Below are 23405 nucleotides of genomic sequence, written 5' to 3'. Positions count from 1 at the left end.
AATGACTTCATCGATCCTCTTATTGATGAAGCCAGTGACTGATGTGCTGTACTCCTCAATGCCATCGGAAGAATCCCGAAACATATTCCAGTCTGTGATAGCAAAACAGTCATCTGACCACTTTTTTTTTATAGACTATAGAGTTACAGGAGCTTCCTGCTTTAATCTTTGTTTGTAAGCAGGAATCAGGAGGATAGAATTATGGTTAGATATGCCAAATGGAGGGAGAGCTTTGTATGCGTCTCTGTGTGTGAAGTAAAGGTGGTCGAGCATTGTTTTTCTCCCTCTGGTTAACATGCTGATAGAAATGTGGTAAAACTAGATAGTGTGGTCTACAGCTTATCATGAGATACTCTACCTCAGGTAAACTTCCTTAGATATCATGCACCATCTGTCGTTTACACAAAAATGCATAGGCCCGCGCCCCATGTCTCACCAGAGGCTGCTGTTCTGTCATGCCGATAGAGTGTATAAACCCGCCAGTCATTTGTTTTCGATCAAACACAGTAGACAGGGAAGGGGACTGTGTGCTACAGCACCTTCATCATCTTCAGATGAAGAGTTTGAACCCTTGATCTTTCCTTAATATGTCTGAACTGCAGAATAAATACAATCCCACGTGGCACCCTATTCCTTATTTAGTGCACTGGGTCCTGGTCAAAACTAGTGCCCTGCATAGGGCTGATATACATAAGAGGGCTGATATACATACTATGCTGCCAGTCTCTCTTGGCTAAGAGTTGAGGAGAGACTGTCTGCATCAGTACTTCTTTTTATAAGAAACATTAATGTGTTGAAAATCCCAAACTGTTTGCATAGTCAACTTACACACAGCACTGCAACACACACTTACCCCACCAGACATGCTGCCAGGTGTCTTTTCACAGTCCCCAAATCCAGAAAGTGTACAGTATTATACTGAGCCTGCATGGAACTCCCTTCTTCTTCCTTCCATCTCATGTCGCTCAAATAAACAGCAAACCTGGTTTAAGAAAAACAGATATAGCAACACCTCACGGCACAACGCCTCTCCCCTATTTGATCTAGATAGTTTGTGTGTATCTATCGATATGGAGGCTACATGTGCCTTCTTATACATGCATGTAGTTCTGTCCTGGAGCTGTTCTTGTCTATTTATGTATTATGTCATTCTGTATTCTGTGTCATGTGTCATGTTCTGTGTGGACCCCGGGAAGAGTAGCTGCTGCTTTTGCAACAGCTAATGGGTATCCTAATAAAATACCAATATATGGTTTAATTTGGGCCACTGACCCAGGTCTCACATCCCGGTACAGTATGTGGCTGTAAGGCATAATTACCCAACACTTCCAGTAACATGGTAAACAGTACCGAGTGATGGCTGTTAGTATTAAAGAGCAAACTACAGCCTAAACCTGCCCTCTCTGAGTCTCACCTGTCATCAGGGTCATATTCATTAGAGCAAAACGTAGCAAAATGTTTTACAACGGAACGTGGAAACAAGTGTTTCTTATTGGACACATCAGTGATCCCTCCCTGTTTTAGTCTGTTTTCTTCTGTTTGGTGCCCGGTGCAAAAACAGTGCCGTGAAAAACTCTTTGACCCCTTTCTGATTTTCTCTGTTTGTGCATATTTTTTTATATTTAATGTCATCAGATTTTCAACCAAAACCTAATATTAGATACAGGGAACCTGAGTTTAAAAAAATATATTTTCTTTATTTTATTAACAAAGTTAAGCAACACCCAATGCCCCTGTGTGAAAGTGTTTGCCCCGTTAAACTCAATAACTGGTTGTGCCACCTTTAGCTGCAATGACTCCAACCAAACACTCCCTGTAGTTGATCAGTCCACCTTTAGCTGCAGTGACTCCAACCAACCACTTCCTGTAGTTGATCAGTCCACCTTTAGCTGCAGTGACTCCAACCAACCACTCCCTGTAGTTGATCAGTCCACCTTTAGCTGCAATGACTCCAACCAAACACTTCCTGTAGTTGATCAGTCCACCTTTAGCTGCCATGACTCCAACCAAACACTTCCTGTAGTTGTTGATCAGTCCACCTTTAGCTGCAATGACTCCAACCAAACACTCCCTGTAGTTGATCAGTCCACCTTTAGCTGCAATGACTCCAACCAACCACTTCCTGTAGTTGATCAGTCCACCTTTAGCTGCAATGACTCCAACCAACCACTTCCTGTAGTTGATCAGTCCACCTTTAGCTGCAGTGACTCCAACCAACCACTTCCTGTAGTTGATCAGTCCATCTTTAGCTGCAATGACTCCAACCAAACACTTCCTGTAGTTGATCAGTCCACCTTTAGCTGCAATGACTCCAACCAAACACTTCCTGTAGTTGATCAGTCCACCTTTAGCTGCAGTGACTCCAACCAACCACTTCCTGTAGTTGTTTATCAGTCTCTCACATCGCTGTGGAGGATTTCTGGCCCACTCTTCCATGCGTAACTTCTTTAACACAGTGACATTTGTGGGTTTTCAAGCATGAACTGCTCGTTTCAGGTCCTGCCACAACATCTCTACTGGGATTAGGTCTGGACTTTGACTAGGCCGTTCCAAAACTTCAAATGTGTTGCTTTTTTAACCATTTTCATGTAGACTTGATTGTGTGTTTTTGGATCATCGTCTTGCTGCACGACCCAGCAGGGCTTCAGCTCACAGACGGATGGGCCTGACATTCTCCTGTACAATTATCTGATACAGAGCAGAATTCATGGTTCCTTCTATTAAAGCTAGTCGTGCAGGTCCTGAGGCAGCAAAACATCCCCGAACCATCACACTACCATCACTGTGCTTGACAAAACATCCCCAAACCATCACACTACCATCACAGTGCTTGACAAAACATCCCCGAACCATCACACTACCATCACAGTGCTTGACAAAACATCCCCGAACCATCACACTACCATCACTGTGCTTGACAAAACATCCCCAAACCATCACACTACCATCACATGACAAAACCCCGAACCATCACACTACCATCACATCAAAACATCCCCGAACCATCACACTACCATCACTGTGCTTGACAAAACACAAATCACACTACCATCACAGTGCTTGACAAAACAACCATCACACTACCATCACTGTGCTTGACAAAACATCCCGAACCATCACACTACCATCACAGTGCTGACAAAACATCCCCGAACCATCACACTACCATCATGACAAAACATCCCCGAACCATCACACTACCATCACAGTGCTTGACAAAACATCCCCGAACCATCACACTACCATCACTGTGCTTGACAAAACATCCCCGAACCATCACACTACCATCACTGTGCTTGACAAAACATCCCCGAACCATCACACTACCATCACAGTGCTTAACAAAACATCCCCGAACCATCACACTACCATCACAGTGCTTGACAAAACAAACCATCACACTACCATCACAGTGCTTGACAAAACATCCCCGAACCATCACACTACCATCACTGTGCTTGACAAAACAAACCATCACAATACCATCACAGTGCTTGACAAAACATCCCCGAACCATCACATCAGTGCTTGACAAAACATCCCCGAACCATACCATCACAGTGCTTGACAAAACATCCCCGTACCATCACACTACCATCACAGTGCTTGACAAAACATCCCCGAACCATCACACTACCATCACTGTGCTTGACAAAACATCCCCGAACCATCACACTACCATCACAGTGCTTGACAAAACATCCCGAACCATCACACTACCATCACTGTGCTTGACAAAACATCCCCGAACCATCACACTACCATCACTGTGCTTGACAAAACATCCCCGAACCATCACACTACCATCACAGTGCTTAACAAAACATCCCCGAACCATCACACTACCATCACAGTGCTTGACAAAACATCCCCGAACCATCACACTACCATCACAGTGCTTGACAAAACATCCCCGAACCATCACACTACCATCACTGTGCTTGACAAAACATCCCCGAACCATCACACTACCATCACAGTGCTTGACAAAACATCCCCGAACCATCACACTACCATCACAGTGCTTGACAAAAACAACCATCACACTACCATCACAGTGCTTGACAAAACAACCATCACACTACCATCACAGTGCTTGACAAAACATCCCCGAACCATCACACTACCATCACTGTGCTTGACAAAACAAACCATCACACTACCATCACAGTGCTTGACAAAACATCACACTACCATCACAGTGCTTGACAAAACAAACCATCACACTACCATCACAGTGCTTGACAAAACATCCCCGAACCATCACACTACCATCACAGTGCTTGACAAAACATCCCCGAACCATCACACTACCATCACTGTGCTTGACAAAACATCCCCGAACCATCACACTACCATCACAGTGCTTGACAAAACATCCCGAACCATCACACTACCATCACTGTGCTTGACAAAACATCCCCGAACCATCACACTACCATCACAGTGCTTGACAAAACATCCCCGAACCATCACACTACCATCACTGTGCTTGACTGTTGGTACGAGGTTGTTAGTGTGAAATGCAGTGTTTGGTTTCTGCCCGTCGTAATGGGACCTATGTTGTGTGTAACATCAGGTTCCCTTTATCTAATATTAGGTTTTGGTCCAAGATCTGATAACATTCAGTATCAAAAATATACAAAAGTAGAGAAAATTACTTTTTCACAGCACTGTAACCCAGGTTTTGTGGAAATGTAACAAGCTGGTAAGGCCGATGGTAGGTATTGTAATTGTCTTAAAATCCGAGGAATGTAAATGATGTTCTCTCTGCTTGGTAGAATAGCAATGAAAATCAGAATTCAGTTCATTTGCATCTTGATGTTTGACATGACTCTCAAAACATCATCACAACTTAATTTCCATGAGATGATGAGGCTTAGCCTGTTGTTATGTCTCATCTGAAGGCTGACCTTAGTAATGGTTAGCCTGTTGTTATGTCTCATGTGAAGGCTGACCTTAGTAATGGTTAGCCTGTTGTTATGTCTCATGTGAAGGCTGACCTTAGTAATGGTTAGCCTGTTGTTATGTCTCATGTGAAGGCTGACCTTAGTAATGGTTAGCCTGTTGTTATGTCTCATGTGAAGGCTGACCTTAGTAATGGTTAGCCTGTTGTTATATGTCTCATCTGAAGGCTGACCTTAGTAATGGTTAGCCTGTTGTTATGTCTCATCTGAAGGCTGACCTTAGTAATGGTTAGCCTGTTGTTATGTCTCATGTGAAGGCTGACCTTAGTAATGGTTAGCCTGTTGTTATATGTCTCATGTGAAGGCTGACCTTAGTAATGGTTAGCCTGTTGTTATGTCTCATGTGAAGGCTGACCTTAGTAATGGTTAGCCTGTTGTTATATGTCTCATGTGAAGGCTGACCTTAGTAATGGTTAGCCTGTTGTTATGTCTCATGTGAAGGCTGACCTTAGTAATGGTTAGCCTGTTGTTATGTCTCATCTGAAGGCTGACCTTAGTAATGGTTAGCCTGTTGTTATATGTCTCATGAAGGCTGACCTTAGTAATGGTTAGCCTGTTGTTATGTCTCATCTGAAGGCTGACCTTAGTAATGGTTAGCCTGTTGTTATGTCTCATGTGAAGGCTGACCTTAGTAATGGTTAGCCTGTTGTTATGTCTCATGTGAAGGCTGACCTTAGTAATGGTTAGCCTGTTGTTTATGTCTTAGTAATGGTCATGTTGAAGGCTGACCTTAGTAATGGTTAGCCTGTTGTTATGTCTCATGTGAAGGCTGACCTTAGTAATGGTTAGCCTGTTGTTATGTCTCATGTGAAGGCTGACCTTAGTAATGGTTAGCCTGTTGTTTATGTCTCATGTGAAGGCTGACCTTAGTAATGGTTAGCCTGTTGTTATGTCTCATCTGAAGGCTGACCTTAGTAATGGTTAGCCTGTTGTTATGGTTAGCCTGTTGTTATATGTCTCATGTGAAGGCTGACCTTAGTAATGGTTAGCCTGTTGTTATGTCTCATGTGAAGGCTGACCTTAGTAATGGTTAGCCTGTTGTTATGTCTCATGTGAAGGCTGACCTTAGTAATGGTTAGCCTGTTGTTATGTCTCATGTGAAGGCTGACCTTAGTAATGGTTAGCCTGTTGTTATGTCTCATGTGAAGGCTGACCTTAGTAATGGTTAGCCTGTTGTTATGTCTCATGTGAAGGCTGACCTTAGTAATGGTTAGCCTGTTGTTATGTCTCATGTGAAGGCTGACCTTAGTAATGGTTAGCCTGTTGTTATGTCTCATCTGAAGGCTGACCTTAGTAATGGTTAGCCTGTATGTTCATGAAGGCTGACCTTAGTAATGGTTAGCCTGTTGTTATGTCTCATGTGAAGGCTGACCTTAGTAATGGTTAGCCTGTTGTTATGTCTCATGTGAAGGCTGACCTTAGTAATGGTTAGCCTGTTGTTATGTCTCATGTGAAGGCTGACCTTAGTAATGGTTAGCCTGTTGTTATGTCTCATGTGAAGGCTGACCTTAGTAATGGTTAGCCTGTTGTTATGTCTCATCTGAAGGCTGACCTTAGTAATGGTTAGCCTGTTGTTATGTCTCATGTGAAGGCTGACCTTAGTAATGGTTAGCCTGTTGTTATGTCTCATGTGAAGGCTGACCTTAGTAATGGTTAGCCTGTTGTTATGTCTCATGTGAAGGCTGACCTTAGTAATGGTTAGCCTGTTGGTTGAAGGCTGACCTTAGTAATGGTTAGCCTGTTGTTATGTCTCATGTGAAGGCTGACCTTAGTAATGGTTAGCCTGTTGTTATGTCTCATCTGAAGGCTGACCTTAGTAATGGTTAGCCTGTTGTTATGTCTCATGTGAAGGCTGACCTTAGTAATGGTTAGCCTGTTGTTATGTCTCATGTGAAGGCTGACCTTAGTAATGGTTAGCCTGTTGTTATGTCTCATGTGAAGGCTGACCTTAGTAATGGTTAGCCTGTTGTTATGTCTCATCTGAAGGCTGACCTTAGTAATGGTTAGCCTGTTGTTATGTCTCATCTGAAGGCTGACCTTAGTAATGGTTAGCCTGTTGTTATGTCTCATCTGAAGGCTGACCTTAGTAATGGTTAGCCTGTTGTTATGTCTCATCTGAAGGCTGACCTTAGTAATGGTTAGCCTGTTGTTATGTCTCATCTGAAGGCTGACCTTAGTAATGGTTAGCCTGTTGTTATGTCTCATCTGAAGGCTGACCTTAGTAATGGTTAGCCTGTTGTTATGTCTCATCTGAAGGCTGACCTTAGTAATGGTTAGCCTGTTGTTATGTCTCATCTGAAGGCTGACCTTAGTAATGGTTAGCCTGTTGTTATGTCTCATCTGAAGGCTGACCTTAGTAATGGTTAGCCTGTTGTTATGTCTCATCTGAAGGCTGACCTTAGTAATGGTTAGCCTGTTGTTATGTCTCATGTGAAGGCTGACCTTAGTAATGGTTAGCCTGTTGTTATGTCTCATCTGAAGGCTGACCTTAGTAATGGTTAGCCTGTTGTTATGTCTCATCTGAAGGCTGACCTTAGTAATGGTTAGCCTGTTGTTATGTCTCATCTGAAGGCTGACCTTAGTAATGGTTAGCCTGTTGTTATGTCTCATCTGAAGGCTGACCTTAGTAATGGTTAGCCTGTTGTTATGTCTCATGAAGGCTGAAGGCTGTTGTTATGTCTCATCTGAAGGCTGACCTTAGTAATGGTTAGCCTGTTGTTATGTCTCATCTGAAGGCTGACCTTAGTAATGGTTAGCCTGTTGTTATGTCTCATCTGAAGGCTGACCTTAGTAATGGTTAGCCTGTTGTTATGTCTCATCTGAAGGCTGACCTTAGTAATGGTTAGCCTGTTGTTATGTCTCATCTGAAGGCTGACCTTAGTAATGGTTAGCCTGTTGTTATGTCTCATCTGAAGGCTGACCTTAGTAATGGTTAGCCTGTTGTTATGTCTCATCTAGTAAAGCCTGGCTGAAGGCTGACCTTAGTAATGGTTAGCCTGTTGTTATGTCTCATGTGAAGGCTGACCTTAGTAATGGTTAGCCTGTTGTTATGTCTCATCTAGCCTGTTGTTATGTCTCATCTGAAGGCTGACCTTAGTAATGGTTAGCCTGTTGTTATGTCTCATGTGAAGGCTGACCTTAGTAATGGTTAGCCTGTTGTTATGTCTCATCTGAAGGCTGACCTTAGTAATGGTTAGCCTGTTGTTATGTCTCATGTGAAGGCTGACCTTAGTAATGGTTAGCCTGTTGTTATGTCTCATCTGAAGGCTGACCTTAGTAATGGTTAGCCTGTTGTTATGTCTCATCTGAAGGCTGACCTTAGTAATGGTTAGCCTGTTGTTATGTCTCATCTGAAGGCTGACCTTAGTAATGGTTAGCCTGTTGTTATGTCTCATCTGAAGGCTGACCTTAGTAATGGTTAGCCTGTTGTTATGTCTCATGTGAAGGCTGACCTTAGTAATGGTTAGCCTGTTGTTATGTCTCATGTGAAGGTTGACCTTAGTAATGGTTAGCCTGTTGTTATGTCTCATGTGAAGGTTGACCTTAGTAATGGTTAGCCTGTTGTTATGTCTCATCTGAAGGCTGACCTTAGTAATGGTTAGCCTGTTGTTAGCTGAAGGTTGACCTTAGTAATGGTTAGCCTGTTGTTATGTCTCATCTGAAGGCTGACCTTAGTAATGGTTAGCCTGTTGTTATGTCTCATCTGAAGGCTGACCTTAGTAATGGTTAGCCTGTTGTTATGTCTCATGTGAAGGCTGACCTTAGTAATGGTTAGCCTGTTGTTATGTCTCATCTGAAGGCTGACCTTAGTAATGGTTAGCCTGTTGTTATGTCTCATGTGAAGGCTGACCTTAGTAATGGTTAGCCTGTTGTTATGTCTCATCTGAAGGCTGACCTTAGTAATGGTTAGCCTGTTGTTATGTCTCATCTGAAGGCTGACCTTAGTAATGGTTAGCCTGTTGTTATGTCTCATGTGAAGGTTGACCTTAGTAATGGTTAGCCTGTTGTTATGTCTCATCTGAAGGACCTTAGTGACCTTAGTAATGGTTAGCCTGTTGTTGTTGTCTCATGTGAAGGCTGACCTTAGTAATGGTTAGCCTGTTGTTATGTCTCATCTGAAGGCTGACCTTAGTAATGGTTAGCCTGTTGTTATGTCTCATCTGAAGGCTGACCTTAGTAATGGTTAGCCTGTTGTTATGTCTCATCTGAAGGCTGACCTTAGTAATGGTTAGCCTGTTGTTATGTCTCATCTGAAGGCTGACCTTAGTAATGGTTAGCCTGTTGTTATGTCTCATCTGAAGGCTGACCTTAGTAACGGTTAGCCTGTTGTTATGTCTCATCTGAAGGCTGACCTTAGTAATGGTTAGCCTGTTGTTATGTCTCATCTGAAGGCTGACCTTAGTAACGGTTGTTTACAATCCGCCTGTTGACAGATAGAACACAGACTCAAGTCTCTTCATACAAATAATCAACCTTTACAAGCAATTTACACGTCATGGTGGAAAAACCTGCTTCACTTGGATGGCAGAGTGCCACTGAATTGTTGACGAGGGGGCATCCCAAATGGCACACTCTTTACTAAATGGTGCACTAATTTTAACCAGAGCCCTGTGGAATAGCTTGAGATTTGGGACGCACATACACAGATTGGTGATTGCAGAATCGTAATGTGATTGGTCACTTGAGTAGAGGAGCCGTGTCTTGTGTCCTTATACTTGATTTAATCGTAGCTTTATGTAGATACTATTAATCTACATATTGATTCAAATTTGTTTTCTTAAAATCCAAGCCCTCAAATGGTCAACCAACTAACAGTGAAACAGTATTTATTGTATCAGGATGTAGATGTATTGTGTGTGTTTTCCATTCGGCCTGTGTATTCTGCTACTAGTGCTGGTCCTTCTAAGGAATGGAACAACATTGATAGACCCACACCAGGGGTGTGTCCTTAGAAAGTAAATAGGGGTGTGTCCTTAGAAAGTAATTAGGGTTGTGTCCTTAGAATGTAACCAGGGGTGTGTCCTTAGAATGTAGCCAGGGGTGTGTCCTTAGAAAGTAAATAGGGGTGTGTCCTTAGAAAGTAATTAGGGTTGTGTCCTTAGAATGTAACCAGGGGTGTGTCCTTAGAATGTAGCCGGGGGTGTGTCCTTAGAAAGTAAATAGGGGTGTGTCCTTAGAAAGTAACTAGGGGTATGTCCTTAGAAAGTAACTAGGGTTGTGTCCTTAGATTGTAACCAGGAGTGTGTCCTTAGAATGTAACCACGGGTGTGTCCTTAGAAATAACTAGGGGTGTGTCATTACAAAGTAACTAGGGGTGTGTCCTTAGAAAGTAACAAGGGGTGTGTCCTTCGAAAGTAACTAGGGGTGTGTCCTTAGAAATTAACTAGGGGTGTGTCCTTAGAAAGTAACCAGGGGTGTGTCCTTAGAAAGTAACCAGGGGTGTGTCCTTAGAAAGTAACTAGGGGTGTGTCCTTAGAAAGTAACCAGGGGTGTGTCCTTAGAAAGTAACCAGGGGTGTGTCCTTAGTAACCAGGGGTGTGTCCTTAGAAAGTAACCAGGGGTGTGTCCTTAGAAAGTAACCAGGGGTGTGTCCTTAGAAAATAACCGGGGGTGTGTCCTTAGAAAGTAACCAGAGGTGTGTCCTTAGAATGTAACCAGGGGTGTGTCCTTAGAAAGTAACCAGGGGTGTGTCCTTAGAAAGTAACCAGGGGTGTGTCCTTAGAAAGTAACCAGGGGTGTGTACTTAGAAAGTAACCAGGGGTGTGTCCTTAGAAAGTAACCAGGGGTGTGTCCTTAGAAAGTAACCAGGGGTGTGTCCTTAGAAAGTAACCAGGGGTGTGTCCTTAGAAAGTAACCAGGGGTGTGTACTTAGAAAGTAACCAGGGGTGTGTACTTAGAAAGTAACCAGGGGTGTGTACTTAGAAAGTAACCAGGGGTGTGTACTTAGAAAGTAACCAGGGGTGTGTCCTTAGAAACTGTTGTAGCTAACGTGGTACTTTATTGATGACCCAGACCCTCAGTAGAACAGTAAACTGTGTTAGTTATTGATGACCAAGACCCTCAGTAGAACAGTGAACTGTGTTAGTTATTGATGACCCAGACCCTCAGTAGAACAGTAAACTGTGTTAGTTATTGATGACCCAGACACAGACCCTCAGTAGAACAGTAAACTGTGTTAGTTATTGATGACCCAGACCCTCAGTAGAACAGTAAACTGTGTTAGTTATTGATGACCCAGACCCTCAGTAGAACAGTAAACTGTGTTAGTTATTGATGACCCAGACCTTCAGTAGAACAGTAAACTGTGTTAGTTATTGATGACACAGACCCTCAGTAGAACAGTAAACTGTGTTAGTTATTGATGACACAGACCCTCAGTAGAACAGTAAACTGTGTTAGTTATTGATGACCCAGACCCTCAGTAGAACAGTAAACTGTGTTAGTTATTGATGACCCAGACCCTCAGTAGAACAGTAAACTGTGTTAGTTATTGATGACCCAGACCCTCAGTAGAACAGTAAACTGTGTTAGTTATTGATGACCCAGACACAGACCCTCAGTAGAACAGTGAACTGTGTTAGTTATTGATGACCCAGACACAGACCCTCAGTAGAACAGTAAACTGTGTTAGTTATTGATGACCCAGACCCTCAGTAGAACAGTAAACTGTGTTATTTATTGATGACCCAGACCCACAGTAGAACAGTGAACTGTGTTAGTTATTGATGACCCAGACACAGAACCTCAGTAGAACAGTAAACTGTGTTAGTTATTGATGACCCAGACCCTCAGTAGAACAGTAAACTGTGTTAGTTATTGATGACCCAGACCCTCAGTAGAACAGTAAACTGTGTTAGTTATTGATGACCCAGACCCTCAGTAGAACAGTAAACTGTGTTAGTTATTGATGACCCAGACACAGAACCTCAGTAGAACAGTGAACTGTGTTAGTTATTGATGACCCAGACACAGACCCTCAGTAGAACAGTAAACTGTGTTAGTTATTGATGACCCAGACCCTCAGTAGAACAGTAAACTGTGTTATTTATTGATGACCCAGACCCACAGTAGAACAGTGAACTGTGTTAGTTATTGATGACCCAGACACAGAACCTCAGTAGAACAGTAAACTGTGTTAGTTATTGATGACCCAGACCCACAGTAGAACAGTAAACTGTGTTAGTTATTGATGACCCAGACCCACAGTAGAACAGTAAACTGTGTTAGTTATTGATGACCCAGACCCACAGTAGAACAGTGAACTGTGTTAGTTATTGATGACCCAGACACAGAACCTCAGTAGAACAGTAAACTGTGTTAGTTATTGATGACCCAGACCCACAGTAGAACAGTAAACTGTGTTAGTTATTGATGACCCAGACCCTCAGTAGAACAGTAAACTGTGTTAGTTATTGATGACCCAGACCCTCAGTAGAACAGTAAACTGTGTTAGTTATTGATGACCCAGACCCTCAGTAGAACAGTAAACTGTGTTAGTTATTGATGACCCAGACCCACAGTAGAACAGTGAACTGTGTTAGTTATTGATGACCCAGACCCACAGTAGAACAGTAAACTGTGTTAGATATTGATGACCCAGACACAGACCCTCAGTAGAACAGTAAACTGTGTTAGTTATTGATGACCCAGACCCTCAGTAGAACAGTAAACTGTGTAATTTGACACATTTTGGTTCACTCACAGATGATAGATCGTTAGACATTGATTTAAAAGTGTCTGGCGACTGGGTTATCGACATAACGCTACTCGTTAGAACAAGCTAAAAGCTGCAGAGAATTTGGGAAACTCACCCTGGTTGTATGATACCACTATCTAACTGTGTAGCATTATAAATACCTCTAACTGTGTAGAATAGCATTATAAATACCTGTAACTGTGTAGAATAGCATTGTAAATACCTGTAACTGTGTAGAATAGCATTGTAAATACCTGTAACTGTGTAGATAATATAATAAATACCTGTAACTGTGTACAATAGCATTATAAATACCTGTAACTGTGTAGAATAGCATTGTAAATACCTGTAACTGTGTAGATAATATTATAAATACCTGTAACTGTGTACAATAGCATTATAAATACCTGTAACTGTGTACAATAGCATTATAAATACCTGTAACTGTGTAGAATAGCATTATAAATAACTAACTGTGTAGAATAGCATTGTAAATACCTGTAACTGTGTAGAATAGCATTGTAAATACCTGTAACTGTGTAGAATAGCATTGTAAATAACTGTAACTGTGTACAATAGCAAATATTAATGCTGTTAATATTGTTGTTGTTTTCTGGTACAGATCTGGGATCCTTCAGTGGGAGGACGAGAGGAGGTGTGTCTGTAAGGGAAGGACAAGGAGTGGTGCTCATGTGTACCCCACCCCCTCATTCACCAGGTAAGACCCTGACCCCTGACCCCTAACCCTTCTCATGTGTACCCCACCCCCTCATTCACCAGGTAAGACCCTGACCCCTGACCCCTAACCCTCCTCATGTGTACCCCACCCCCTCATTCTCCAGGTAAGACCCTAAACCCCGAACCTTCCTCATGTGTACCCCACCCCCTCATTCTCCAGGTAAGACCCTAAGCCCCTAACCTTCCTCATGTGTACCCCACCCCCTCATTCTCCAGGTAAGACCCTAAACCCCTAACCTTCCTCATGTGTACCCCACCCCTCATTCTCCAGGTAAGACCCTAAACCCCTAACCCTCCTCATGTGTACCCCACCCCCTCATTCTCCAGGTAAGACCCTAAACCCCTAACCTTCCTCATGTGTACCCCACCCCCTCATTCTCCAGGTAAGACCCTAAACCCCTAACCTTCCTCATGTGTACCTCTACACCTCATTCTCCAGGTAAGAGCCTGACCCTTAACCCCTAACCCCTAACCCTCCTCATGTGTACCTCTACACCTCATTCTCCAGGTAAGATCCTGACCCCTGACCCCTAACCCTCCTCATGTGTACCCCACCCCCTCATTCTCCAGGTAAGACCCTAAACCCCGAACCTTCCTCATGTGTACCCCACCCCCTCATTCTCCAGGTAAGACCCTAAGCCCCTAACCTTCCTCATGTGTACCCCACCCCCTCATTCTCCAGGTAAGACCCTAAACCCCTAACCCTCCTCATGTGTACCCCACCCCCTCATTCTCCAGGTAAGACCCTAAACCCCTAACCTTCCTCATGTGTACCCCACCCCCTCATTCTCCAGGTAAGACCCTAAACCCCTAACCTTCCTCATGTGTACCTCTACACCTCATTCTCCAGGTAAGAGCCTGACCCTTAATCCCTAAGCCCTAACCCTCCTCATGTGTACCTCTACACCTCATTCTCCAGGTAAGATCCTGACCCTTAACCCCTGACCCCTAACCCTCCTCATGTGTATCCCTCCACCTCATTCTCCAGGTATGAACCTAACCCCTAACCCTCCTCGTGTGTCCCTCTCCACCTCATTCTCATCATATCTAGCACACCTATTAGGGCTAAACTGGAAAATGAGTGCATGCGTGTTGTTACGATATCTCTGGATCAATACTTTGTAAGCATCCTTTTTCTATTGTAGCTTAATGTATTGACCACAATAAGAACACGGATTAAATAAATGAACCAAATAGGAGTTCAATATTGTACTGCTCTGTACTTTCTCTCACTGAACCGTAACTGAGACTGGAGAAACATGAGCTGCACCTTAAGAACCCCTTAAGAGGGCCCGGGGATGGGTTCTAGTAAGCTATGTGGAATTGGGCCTGGGGATGGGTTCTAGTAAGCTATGTGGAATTGGGCCTGGGGATGGGTTCTAGTAAGCTATATGGAATTGGGCCTGGGGATGGGTTCTACTAAGCTATATGGAATTGGGCCCGGGGATGGGTTCTACTAAGCTATATGGAATTGGGCCTGGGGGTGGGTTCTACTAAGCTTTGTGGAATTGGGCCCGGGGATGGGTTCTACTAAGCTATGTGGAATTGGGCCCGGGGATGGGTTCTACTAAGCTTTGTGGAATTGGGCCCGGAGATGGGTTCTACTAAGCTATGTGGAATTGGGCCCGGAGATGGGTTCTACGAAGCTATGTGGAATTGGGCCCGGGGATGGGTTCTACTAAGCTATGTGGAATTGGGCCCGGAGATGGGTTCTACGAAGCTATGTGGAATTGGGCCTGGGGGTGGGTTCTACTAAGCTATGTGGAATTGGGCCCGGGGATGGGTTCTACTAAGCTATGTGGAATTGGGCCCGGAGATGGGTTCTACGAAGCTATGTGGAATTGGGCCTGGGGGTGGGTTCTACTAAGCTATGTGGAATTGGGCCTGGGGATGGGTTCTACTAAGCTATATGGAATTGGGCCCGGGATGGGTTCTACTAAGCTATGTGGAATTGGGCCCGGAGATGGGTTCTACTAAGCTATGTGGAATTGGGCCTGGAGATGGGTTCTACGAAGCTATGTGGAATTGGGCCTGGGGATGGGTTCTACTAAGCTATGTGGAATTGGGCCCGGGATGGGTTCTACTAAGCTATATGGAATTGGGCCCGGAGATGGGTTCTACTAAGCTATATGGAATTGGGCCCGGAGATGGGTTCTACTAAGCTATATGGAATTGGGCCCGGAGATGGGTTCTACTAAGCTATATGGAATTGGGCCCGGAGATGGGTTCTACTAAGCTATGTGGAATTGGGCCTGGGGATGGGTTCTACTAAGCTATATGGAATTGGGCCCGGGGATGGGTTCTACTAAGCTATATGGAATTGGGCCTGGGGATGGGTTCTACTAAGCTATGTGGAATTGGGCCTGGAGATGGGTTCTACGAAGCTATGTGGAATTGGGCCTGGGGATGGGTTCTACTAAGCTATATGGAATTGGGCCTGGGGATGGGTTCTACTAAGCTATATGGAATTGGGCCCGGGATGGGTTCTACTAAGCTATATGGAATTGGGCCTGGGGATGGGTTCTACTAAGCTATATGGAATTGGGCCTGGGGATGGGTTCTACTAAGCTATATGGAATTGGGCCCGGGGATGGGTTCTACTAAGCTATATGGAATTGGGCCTGGGGATGGGTTCTACTAAGCTATGTGGAATTGGGCCTGGGGATGGGTTCTACTAAGCTATGTGGAATTGGGCCCGGAGATGGGTTCTAGTAAGCTATATGGAATTGGGCCTGGGGATGGGTTCTACTAAGCTATGTTGAATTGGGCCTGGGGTGGGTTCTACTAAGCTATATGGATTTGGGCCCGGGGATGGGTTCTACTAAGCTATGTGGAATTGGGCCCGGAGATGGGTTCTACTAAGCTATGTGGAATTGGGCCCGGAGATGGGTTCTACGAAGCTATGTGGAATTGGGCCTGGGGGTGGGTTCTACTAAGCTATGTGGAATTGGGCCTGGGGATGGGTTCTAGTAAGCTATGTGGAATTGGGCCTGGGGATGGGTTCTAGTAAGCTATGTGGAATTGGGCCTGGGGATGGGTTCTACTAAGCTATATGGAATTGGGCCTGGGGATGGGTTCTACTAAGCTATATGGAATTGGGCCCGGAGATGGGTTCTACTAAGCTATATGGATTTGGGCCCGGAGATGGGTTCTACTAAGCTATATGGAATTGGGCCTGGGGATGGGTTCTACTAAGCTATATGGAATTGGGCCTGGGGATGGGTTCCACTAAGCTATGTGGAATTGGGCCTGGGGATGGGTTCTACTAAGCTATATGGAATTGGGCCTGGGGATGGGTTCTACTAAGCTATATGGAATTGGGCCCGGGATGGGTTCTACTAAGCTATATGGAATTGGGCCTGGGGATGGGTTCCACTAAGCTATATGGATTTGGGCCCGGAGATGGGTTCTACTAAGCTATATGGAATTGGGCCCGGAGATGGGTTCTACTAAGCTATATGGAATTGGGCCTGGAGATGGGTTCTACGAAGCTATGTGGAATTGGGCCTGGGGGTGGGTTCTACTAAGCTATATGGAATTGGGCCCGGAGATGGGTTCTACTAAGCTATGTGGAATTGGGCCTGGGGATGGGTTCTACTAAGCTATGTGGAATTGGGCACGGGGATGGGTTCTACTAAGCTATGTGGAATTGGGCCCGGAGATGGGTTCTACTAAGCTATGTGGAATTGGGCCTGGGGATGGGTTCTACTAAGCTATATGGAATTGGGCCCGGGGATGGGTTCTACTAAGCTATATGGAATTGGGCCTGGGGATGGGTTCTACTAAGCTATATGGAATTGGGCCCGGGATGGGTTCTACTAAGCTATATGGAATTGGGCCTGGGGATGGGTTCTACTAAGCTATGTGGATTTGGGCCCGGAGATGGGTTCTACTAAGCTATGTGGAATTGGGCCTGGAGATGGGTTCTACTAAGCTATGTGGATTTGGGCCCGGAGATGGGTTCTACTAAGCTATATGGAATTGGGCCTGGGGGTGGGTTCTACTAAGCTATATGGAATTGGGCCCGGAGATGGGTTCTACTAAGCTATGTGGAATTGGGCCCGGAGATGGGTTCTACTAAGCTATATGGATTTGGGCCCGGAGATGGGTTCTACTAAGCTATGTGGAATTGGGCCCGGAGATGGGTTCTACTAAGCTATGTGGAATTGGGCCCGGGGATGGGTTCTACTAAGCTATGTGGAATTGGGCCTGGAGATGGGTTCTACGAAGCTATGTGGAATTGGGCCCGGAGATGGGTTCTACTAAGCTATATGGATTTGGGCCCGGAGATGGGTTCTACTAAGCTATATGGAATTGGGCCCGGAGATGGGTTCTACTAAGCTATATGGATTTGGGCCCGGAGATGGGTTCTACTAAGCTATATGGAATTGGGCCTGGGGATGGGTTCTACTAAGCTATATGGAATTGGGCCTGGGGATGGGTTCTACTAAGCTATATGGAATTGGGCCTGGGGATGGGTTCTACTAAGCTATATGGAATTGGGCCTGGGGATGGGTTCTACTAAGCTATATGGAATTGGGCCTGGGGATGGGTTCTACTAAGCTATATGGAATTGGGCCTGGGGATGGGTTCTACTAAGCTATATGGAATTGGGCCTGGGGATGGGTTCTACTAAGCTATATGGAATTGGGCCTGGGGATGGGTTCTACTAAGCTATGTGGAATTGGGCCTGGGGATGGGTTCTACTAAGCTATATGGAATTGGGCCCGGAGATGGGTTCTACGAAGCTATGTGGAATTGTTTTTTGATGGTCATACCAAGCATCATTTAGCTATTTGATTTGGAATTTTAGGACCCCTGTTGGTATAAATATATTTATATATATTACTGCCCTTTATATATATATACATACAGTGGGGCAAAAAAGTATTTAGTCAGCCACCAATTGTGCATGTTCTCCCACTTAAAAAGATGAGAGAGGCCTGTAATTTTCATCATAGGTACACTTCAACTAAAAATCCAGAAAATCACATTGTAGGATTTTTAATGAATTTATAAGTTCCCGGGTTTACAAGGGTGGAAATCGCCCCCTGGGTTTATAAAGCGTGGAAATCGATCCCGGGTTTATAAGCGTGGAAATCGATCCCGGGTTTATAAGCGTGGAAATCGACCCCGGGTTTATAAGCGTGGAAATCGACCCCGGGTTTATAAGCGTGGAAATCGATCCCGGGTTTATAAGCGTGGAAATCGATCCCGGGTTTATAAGCGTGGAAATCGACCCCGGGTTTATAAGCGTGGAAATCGACCCCGGGTTTATAAGCGTGGAAATCGATCCCGGGTTTATAAGCATGGAAATCGATCCTGCCGGACGAGCATGCTTTAGCTTTAGCGGTACAGTCGATAGCACGCCGGACCTCGGGGTCGAGGGTTCGAGACCTGCTCCCTGCTGTTTAATTACAGTATATACAGTAACTAGGTAGTGCTCCCTGCTGTGTGTATGTATATATATATATATATATATATATACGTTTATATACATACTGCAATGAAGATGAAACATTGCATTTGGCCATACTGCTATTAGCCCATAGAAACACATTGAATAACAGATAGTCCTTACTGCTATTAGAAACACATTGAATAACAGATAGTCCTTACTGCTATTAGCCAATAGAAACACATTGAATAACAGATAGTCCTTACTGCTATTAGCCAATAGAAACACATTGAATAACAGACAATCCTTACTGCTATTAGCCCATAGAAACACATTGAATAACAGATAGTCCTTACTGCTATTAGCCAATAGAAACACATTGAATAACAGATAGTCCTTACTGCTATTAGCCCATAGAAACACATTGAATAACATATAGTCCTTACTGCTATTAACCCATAGAAACACATTGAATAACAGACAGTCCTTACTGCTATTAGCCCATAGAAACACATTGAATAACATATAGTCCTTACTGCTATTAACCCATAGAAACACATTGAATAACAGACAGTCCTTACTGCTATTAGCCCATAGAAACACATTGAATAACAGATAGTCCTTACTACTATTAGCCCATAGAAACACATTGAATAACAGACAGTCCTTACTGCTATTAGCCAATAGAAACACATTGAATAACAGATAGTCCTTACTGCTATTAGCCCATAGAAACACATTGAATAACAGATAGTCCTTAATGCTATTAGCCAATAGAAACACATTGAATAACAGACAGTCCTTACTGCTATTAGCCAATAGAAACACATTGAATAACAGACAGTCCTTACTACTATTAGCCAATAGAAACACAATGAATAACAGATAGTCCTTACTGCTATTAGAAACACATTAAATAACAGACAGTCCTTACTGCTATTAGCCAATAGAAACACATTGAATAACAGACAGTCCTTACTACTATTAGCCAATAGAAACACAATGAATAACAGATAGTTCTTACTGCTATTAGAAACACATTAAATAACAGACAGTCCTTACTGCTATTAGCCAATAGAAACACATTGAATAACAGATAGTCCTTACTACTATTAGCCCATAGAAACACATTGAATAACAGACAGTCCTTACTGCTATTAGCCAATAGAAACACATTGAATAACAGACAGTCCTTACTGCTATTAGCCAATAGAAACACATTGAATAACAGATAGTCCTTACTGCTATTAGCCCATAGAAACACATTGAATAACAGACAGTCCTTACTACTATTAGCCCATAGAAACACATTGAATAACAGAGAGTCCTTACTGCTATTAGCCCATAGAAACACATTGAATAACAGATAGTCCTTACTGCTATTAGCCAATAGAAACACATTGAATAACAGACAGTCCTTACTGCTATTAGCCAATAGAAACACATTGAATAACAGATAGTCCTTACTGCTATTAGCCCATAGAAACACATTGAATAACAGACAGTCCTTACTGCTATTAGCCCATAGAAACACATTGAATAACAGACAGTCCTTACTGCTATTAGCCCATAGAAACACATTGAATAACAGACAGTCCTTACTGCTATTAGCCAATAGAAACACATTGAATAACAGACAGTCCTTACTGCTATTAGCCAATAGAAACACATTGAATAACAGATAGTCCTTACTGCTATTAGCCCATAGAAACACATTGAATAACAGATAGTCCTTACTGCTATTAGCCCATAGAAACACATTGAATAACAGATAGTCCTTACTGCTATTAGCCCATAGAAACACATTGAATAACAGACAGTCCTTACTGCTATTAGCCCATAGAAACACATTGAATAACAGACAGTCCTTACTACTATTAGCCCATAGAAACACATTGAATAACAGAGAGTCCTTACTGCTATTAGCCAATAGAAACACATTGAATAACAGACAGTCCTTACTGCTATTAGCCAATAGAAACACATTGAATAACAGATAGTCCTTACTGCTATTAGCCCATAGAAACACATTGAATAACAGATAGTCCTTAATGCTATTAGCCAATAGAAACACATTGAATAACAGACAGTCCTTACTGCTATTAGCCCATAGAAACACATTGAATAACAGATAGTCCTTACTGCTATTAGCCCATAGAAACACATTGAATAACAGATAGTCCTTACTGCTATTAGCCCATAGAAACACATTGAATAACAGATAGTCCTTACTGCTATTAGCCCATAGAAACACATTGTCAAAACATTTAAAAAAGGAAGTACTTCCATATACACTGACCATACAAAACATTAAGAACACCTGCTTTTTCCTTGACATAGACTGACCAGGTGAATCCAGGTTATGATCCCTCATTGATGTCACTTGTTAAATCCACTTCAAATCAATGAAGACGAAGGGGAGGAGTCAGGTTAAAGAAGGATTTTTAAGCCTTGAGACAATTGCAACATGGATTGTGCTTGTGTGTCGTTCAGAGGGTGAACGGGACAAAGACAAAATATTGAAGTGCCTTTAACGGGGGTATGGTAGTAGGTGCCAGGAACACCGGTTTGTGTTAAGAACTGCAACGCTCCTGGGTTTTTCACACTCAACAGTTTCCCGCGTGTTTAAAGAGTAGTCCAACACCCAAAAGGACATCCAGCTAACTTGACCCAACTATGGGATGTATTGGAGTCAACATGGGCCAACGTCCCTGTGGAACGCTTTCGACACCTTGTAGAGTCCATCCCCCGACGAATTGAGGATGTTCTGAAGGCGAAAGGGGTGTGAGGGGAGGTTGAAACTCAAAATTAGTAAGATGTTCTTAATGTTTTGTAAACTCAGTGGATACCTCCATTCATTTTTTAAATCTGCTACCGGGTTACCGTCAAAAGAGTCTTCTGTGGTTTGTGGGAGTCGCAAACGTCCACAAGCCTTTGGGACACTACAGACAGAAGTTGACACATCAGTAATACAGACTTTATCTCTAGCTTAAACATTTTAAATTCAGTTTAAACTTTAAATAGCTTAAATCTGAAATATCTAGTTTAAACAGATGGATTTTGTTGGGGATTGTTTTGTTATGCTAAACTACGACACCCATTTTGTTACTTTTTAATGAATGAACCCATTGGTTTATGTATAATGGACCAGTGGCAGGAGTACAACCTTTTTTTCCATATGAACTCAAAATATCAGCTTTTGTTTACTACAATGTTTGTAAAAAATGTAATTGTAAAAAAAACACAATATAGCATGGTTAAAAATATAATGTTGATATCATGGATGGTCAGTCTTTGCATCCATACCTCTGTCTATTAATTTAAGAGTCGTTACATTTCTCCAGGTCCTCAACTGTTTACTGTTTCTCCAGGCTGTTTACTGTTTCTCTAGGCTGTTTACTGTTTCTCCAGGCCCTCAACTGTTTACTGTTTCTCCAGGCTGTTTACTGTTTCTCCAGGCCCTCAGCTGTTTACTGTTTCTCCAGGCTGTTTACTGTTTCTCCAGGCCCTCAACTGTTTACTGTTTCTCCAGGCCCTCAACTGTTTACTGTTTCTCCAGGCTGTTTACTGTTTCTCCAGGCTGTTTACTGTTTCTCCAGGCTGTTTACTGTTTCTCCAGGCTGTTTACTGTTTCTCCAGGCCCTCAGCTGTTTACTGTTTCTCCAGGCTGTTTACTGTTTCTCCAGGCCCTCGGCTGTTTACTGTTTCTCCAGGCTGTTTACTGTTTCTCCAGGCTGTTTACTGTTTCTCCAGGCTGTTTACTGTTTCTCCAGGCCCTCAACTGTTTACTGTTTCTCCAGGCTGTTTACTGTTTCTCCAGGCTGTTTACTGTTTCTCCAGGCTGTTTACTGTTTCTCCAGGCTGTTTACTGTTTCTCCAGGCCCTCAGCTGTTTACTGTTTCTCCAGGCTGTTTACTGTTTCTCCAGGTCCTCAGCTGTTTACTGTTTCTCCAGGTCCTCAACTGTTTACTGTTTCTCCAGGCCCTCAACTGTTTACTGTTTCTCCAGGCTGTTTACTGTTTCTCCAGGCTGTTTACTGTTTCTCCAGGCCCTCAACTGTTTACTGTTTCTCCAGGCTGTTTACTGTTTCTCCAGGCCGTTTACTGTTTCTCCAGGCCCTCAGCTGTTTACTGTTTCTCCAGGCTGTTTACTGTTTCTCCAGGTCCTCAGCTGTTTACTGTTTCTCCAGGCTGTTTACTGTTTCTCTAGGCCCTCAGCTGTTTACTGTTTCTCCAGGCTGTTTACTGTTTCTCCAGGCTGTTTACTGTTTCTCCAGGCTGTTTACTGTTTCTCCAGGCTGTTTACTGTTTCTCCAGGCTGTTTACTGTTTCTCCAGGCCCTCAACTGTTTACTGTTTCTCCAGGCCCTCAACTGTTTACTGTTTCTCCAGGCCCTCAACTGTTTACTGTTTCTCTAGGCCCTCAGCTGTTTACTGTTTCTCCAGGCTGTTTACTGTTTCTTCAGGCTGTTTACTGTTTCTCCAGGCTGTTTACTGTTTCTCCAGGCCCTCAACTGTTTACTGTTTCTCCAGGCCCTCAGCTGTTTACTGTTTCTCCAGGTCCTCAACTGTTTACTGTTTCTCCAGGTCCTCAACTGTTTACTGTTT

The 23405-nt window shown here is 43.4% G+C and overlaps 1 protein-coding gene across 2 annotated transcripts in view; it reads left to right on the top strand.

Moving 5' to 3' along the window:
- Nucleotides 1-23405, top strand: part of cntn5 (contactin 5) — a 700818-nt gene that overhangs the window by 302262 nt on the left and 375151 nt on the right. For both annotated transcript variants that reach the window (XM_052468732.1, XM_052468731.1), the window contains exon 6: nucleotides 13286-13381. In XM_052468732.1, coding sequence (XP_052324692.1) covers nucleotides 13286-13381 — 96 coding nt within the window. The remainder of the gene's footprint in view (nucleotides 1-13285; nucleotides 13382-23405) is intronic.

The sequence above is a fragment of the Oncorhynchus keta genome, chromosome 18 (genome assembly GCF_023373465.1).
Source record: "Oncorhynchus keta strain PuntledgeMale-10-30-2019 chromosome 18, Oket_V2, whole genome shotgun sequence".
Classification (NCBI taxonomy): Eukaryota; Metazoa; Chordata; class Actinopteri; order Salmoniformes; family Salmonidae; genus Oncorhynchus; species Oncorhynchus keta.
Note: the sequence above shows the minus strand (reverse complement) of the source record. Positions and strands in the feature narration are given on the sequence as shown.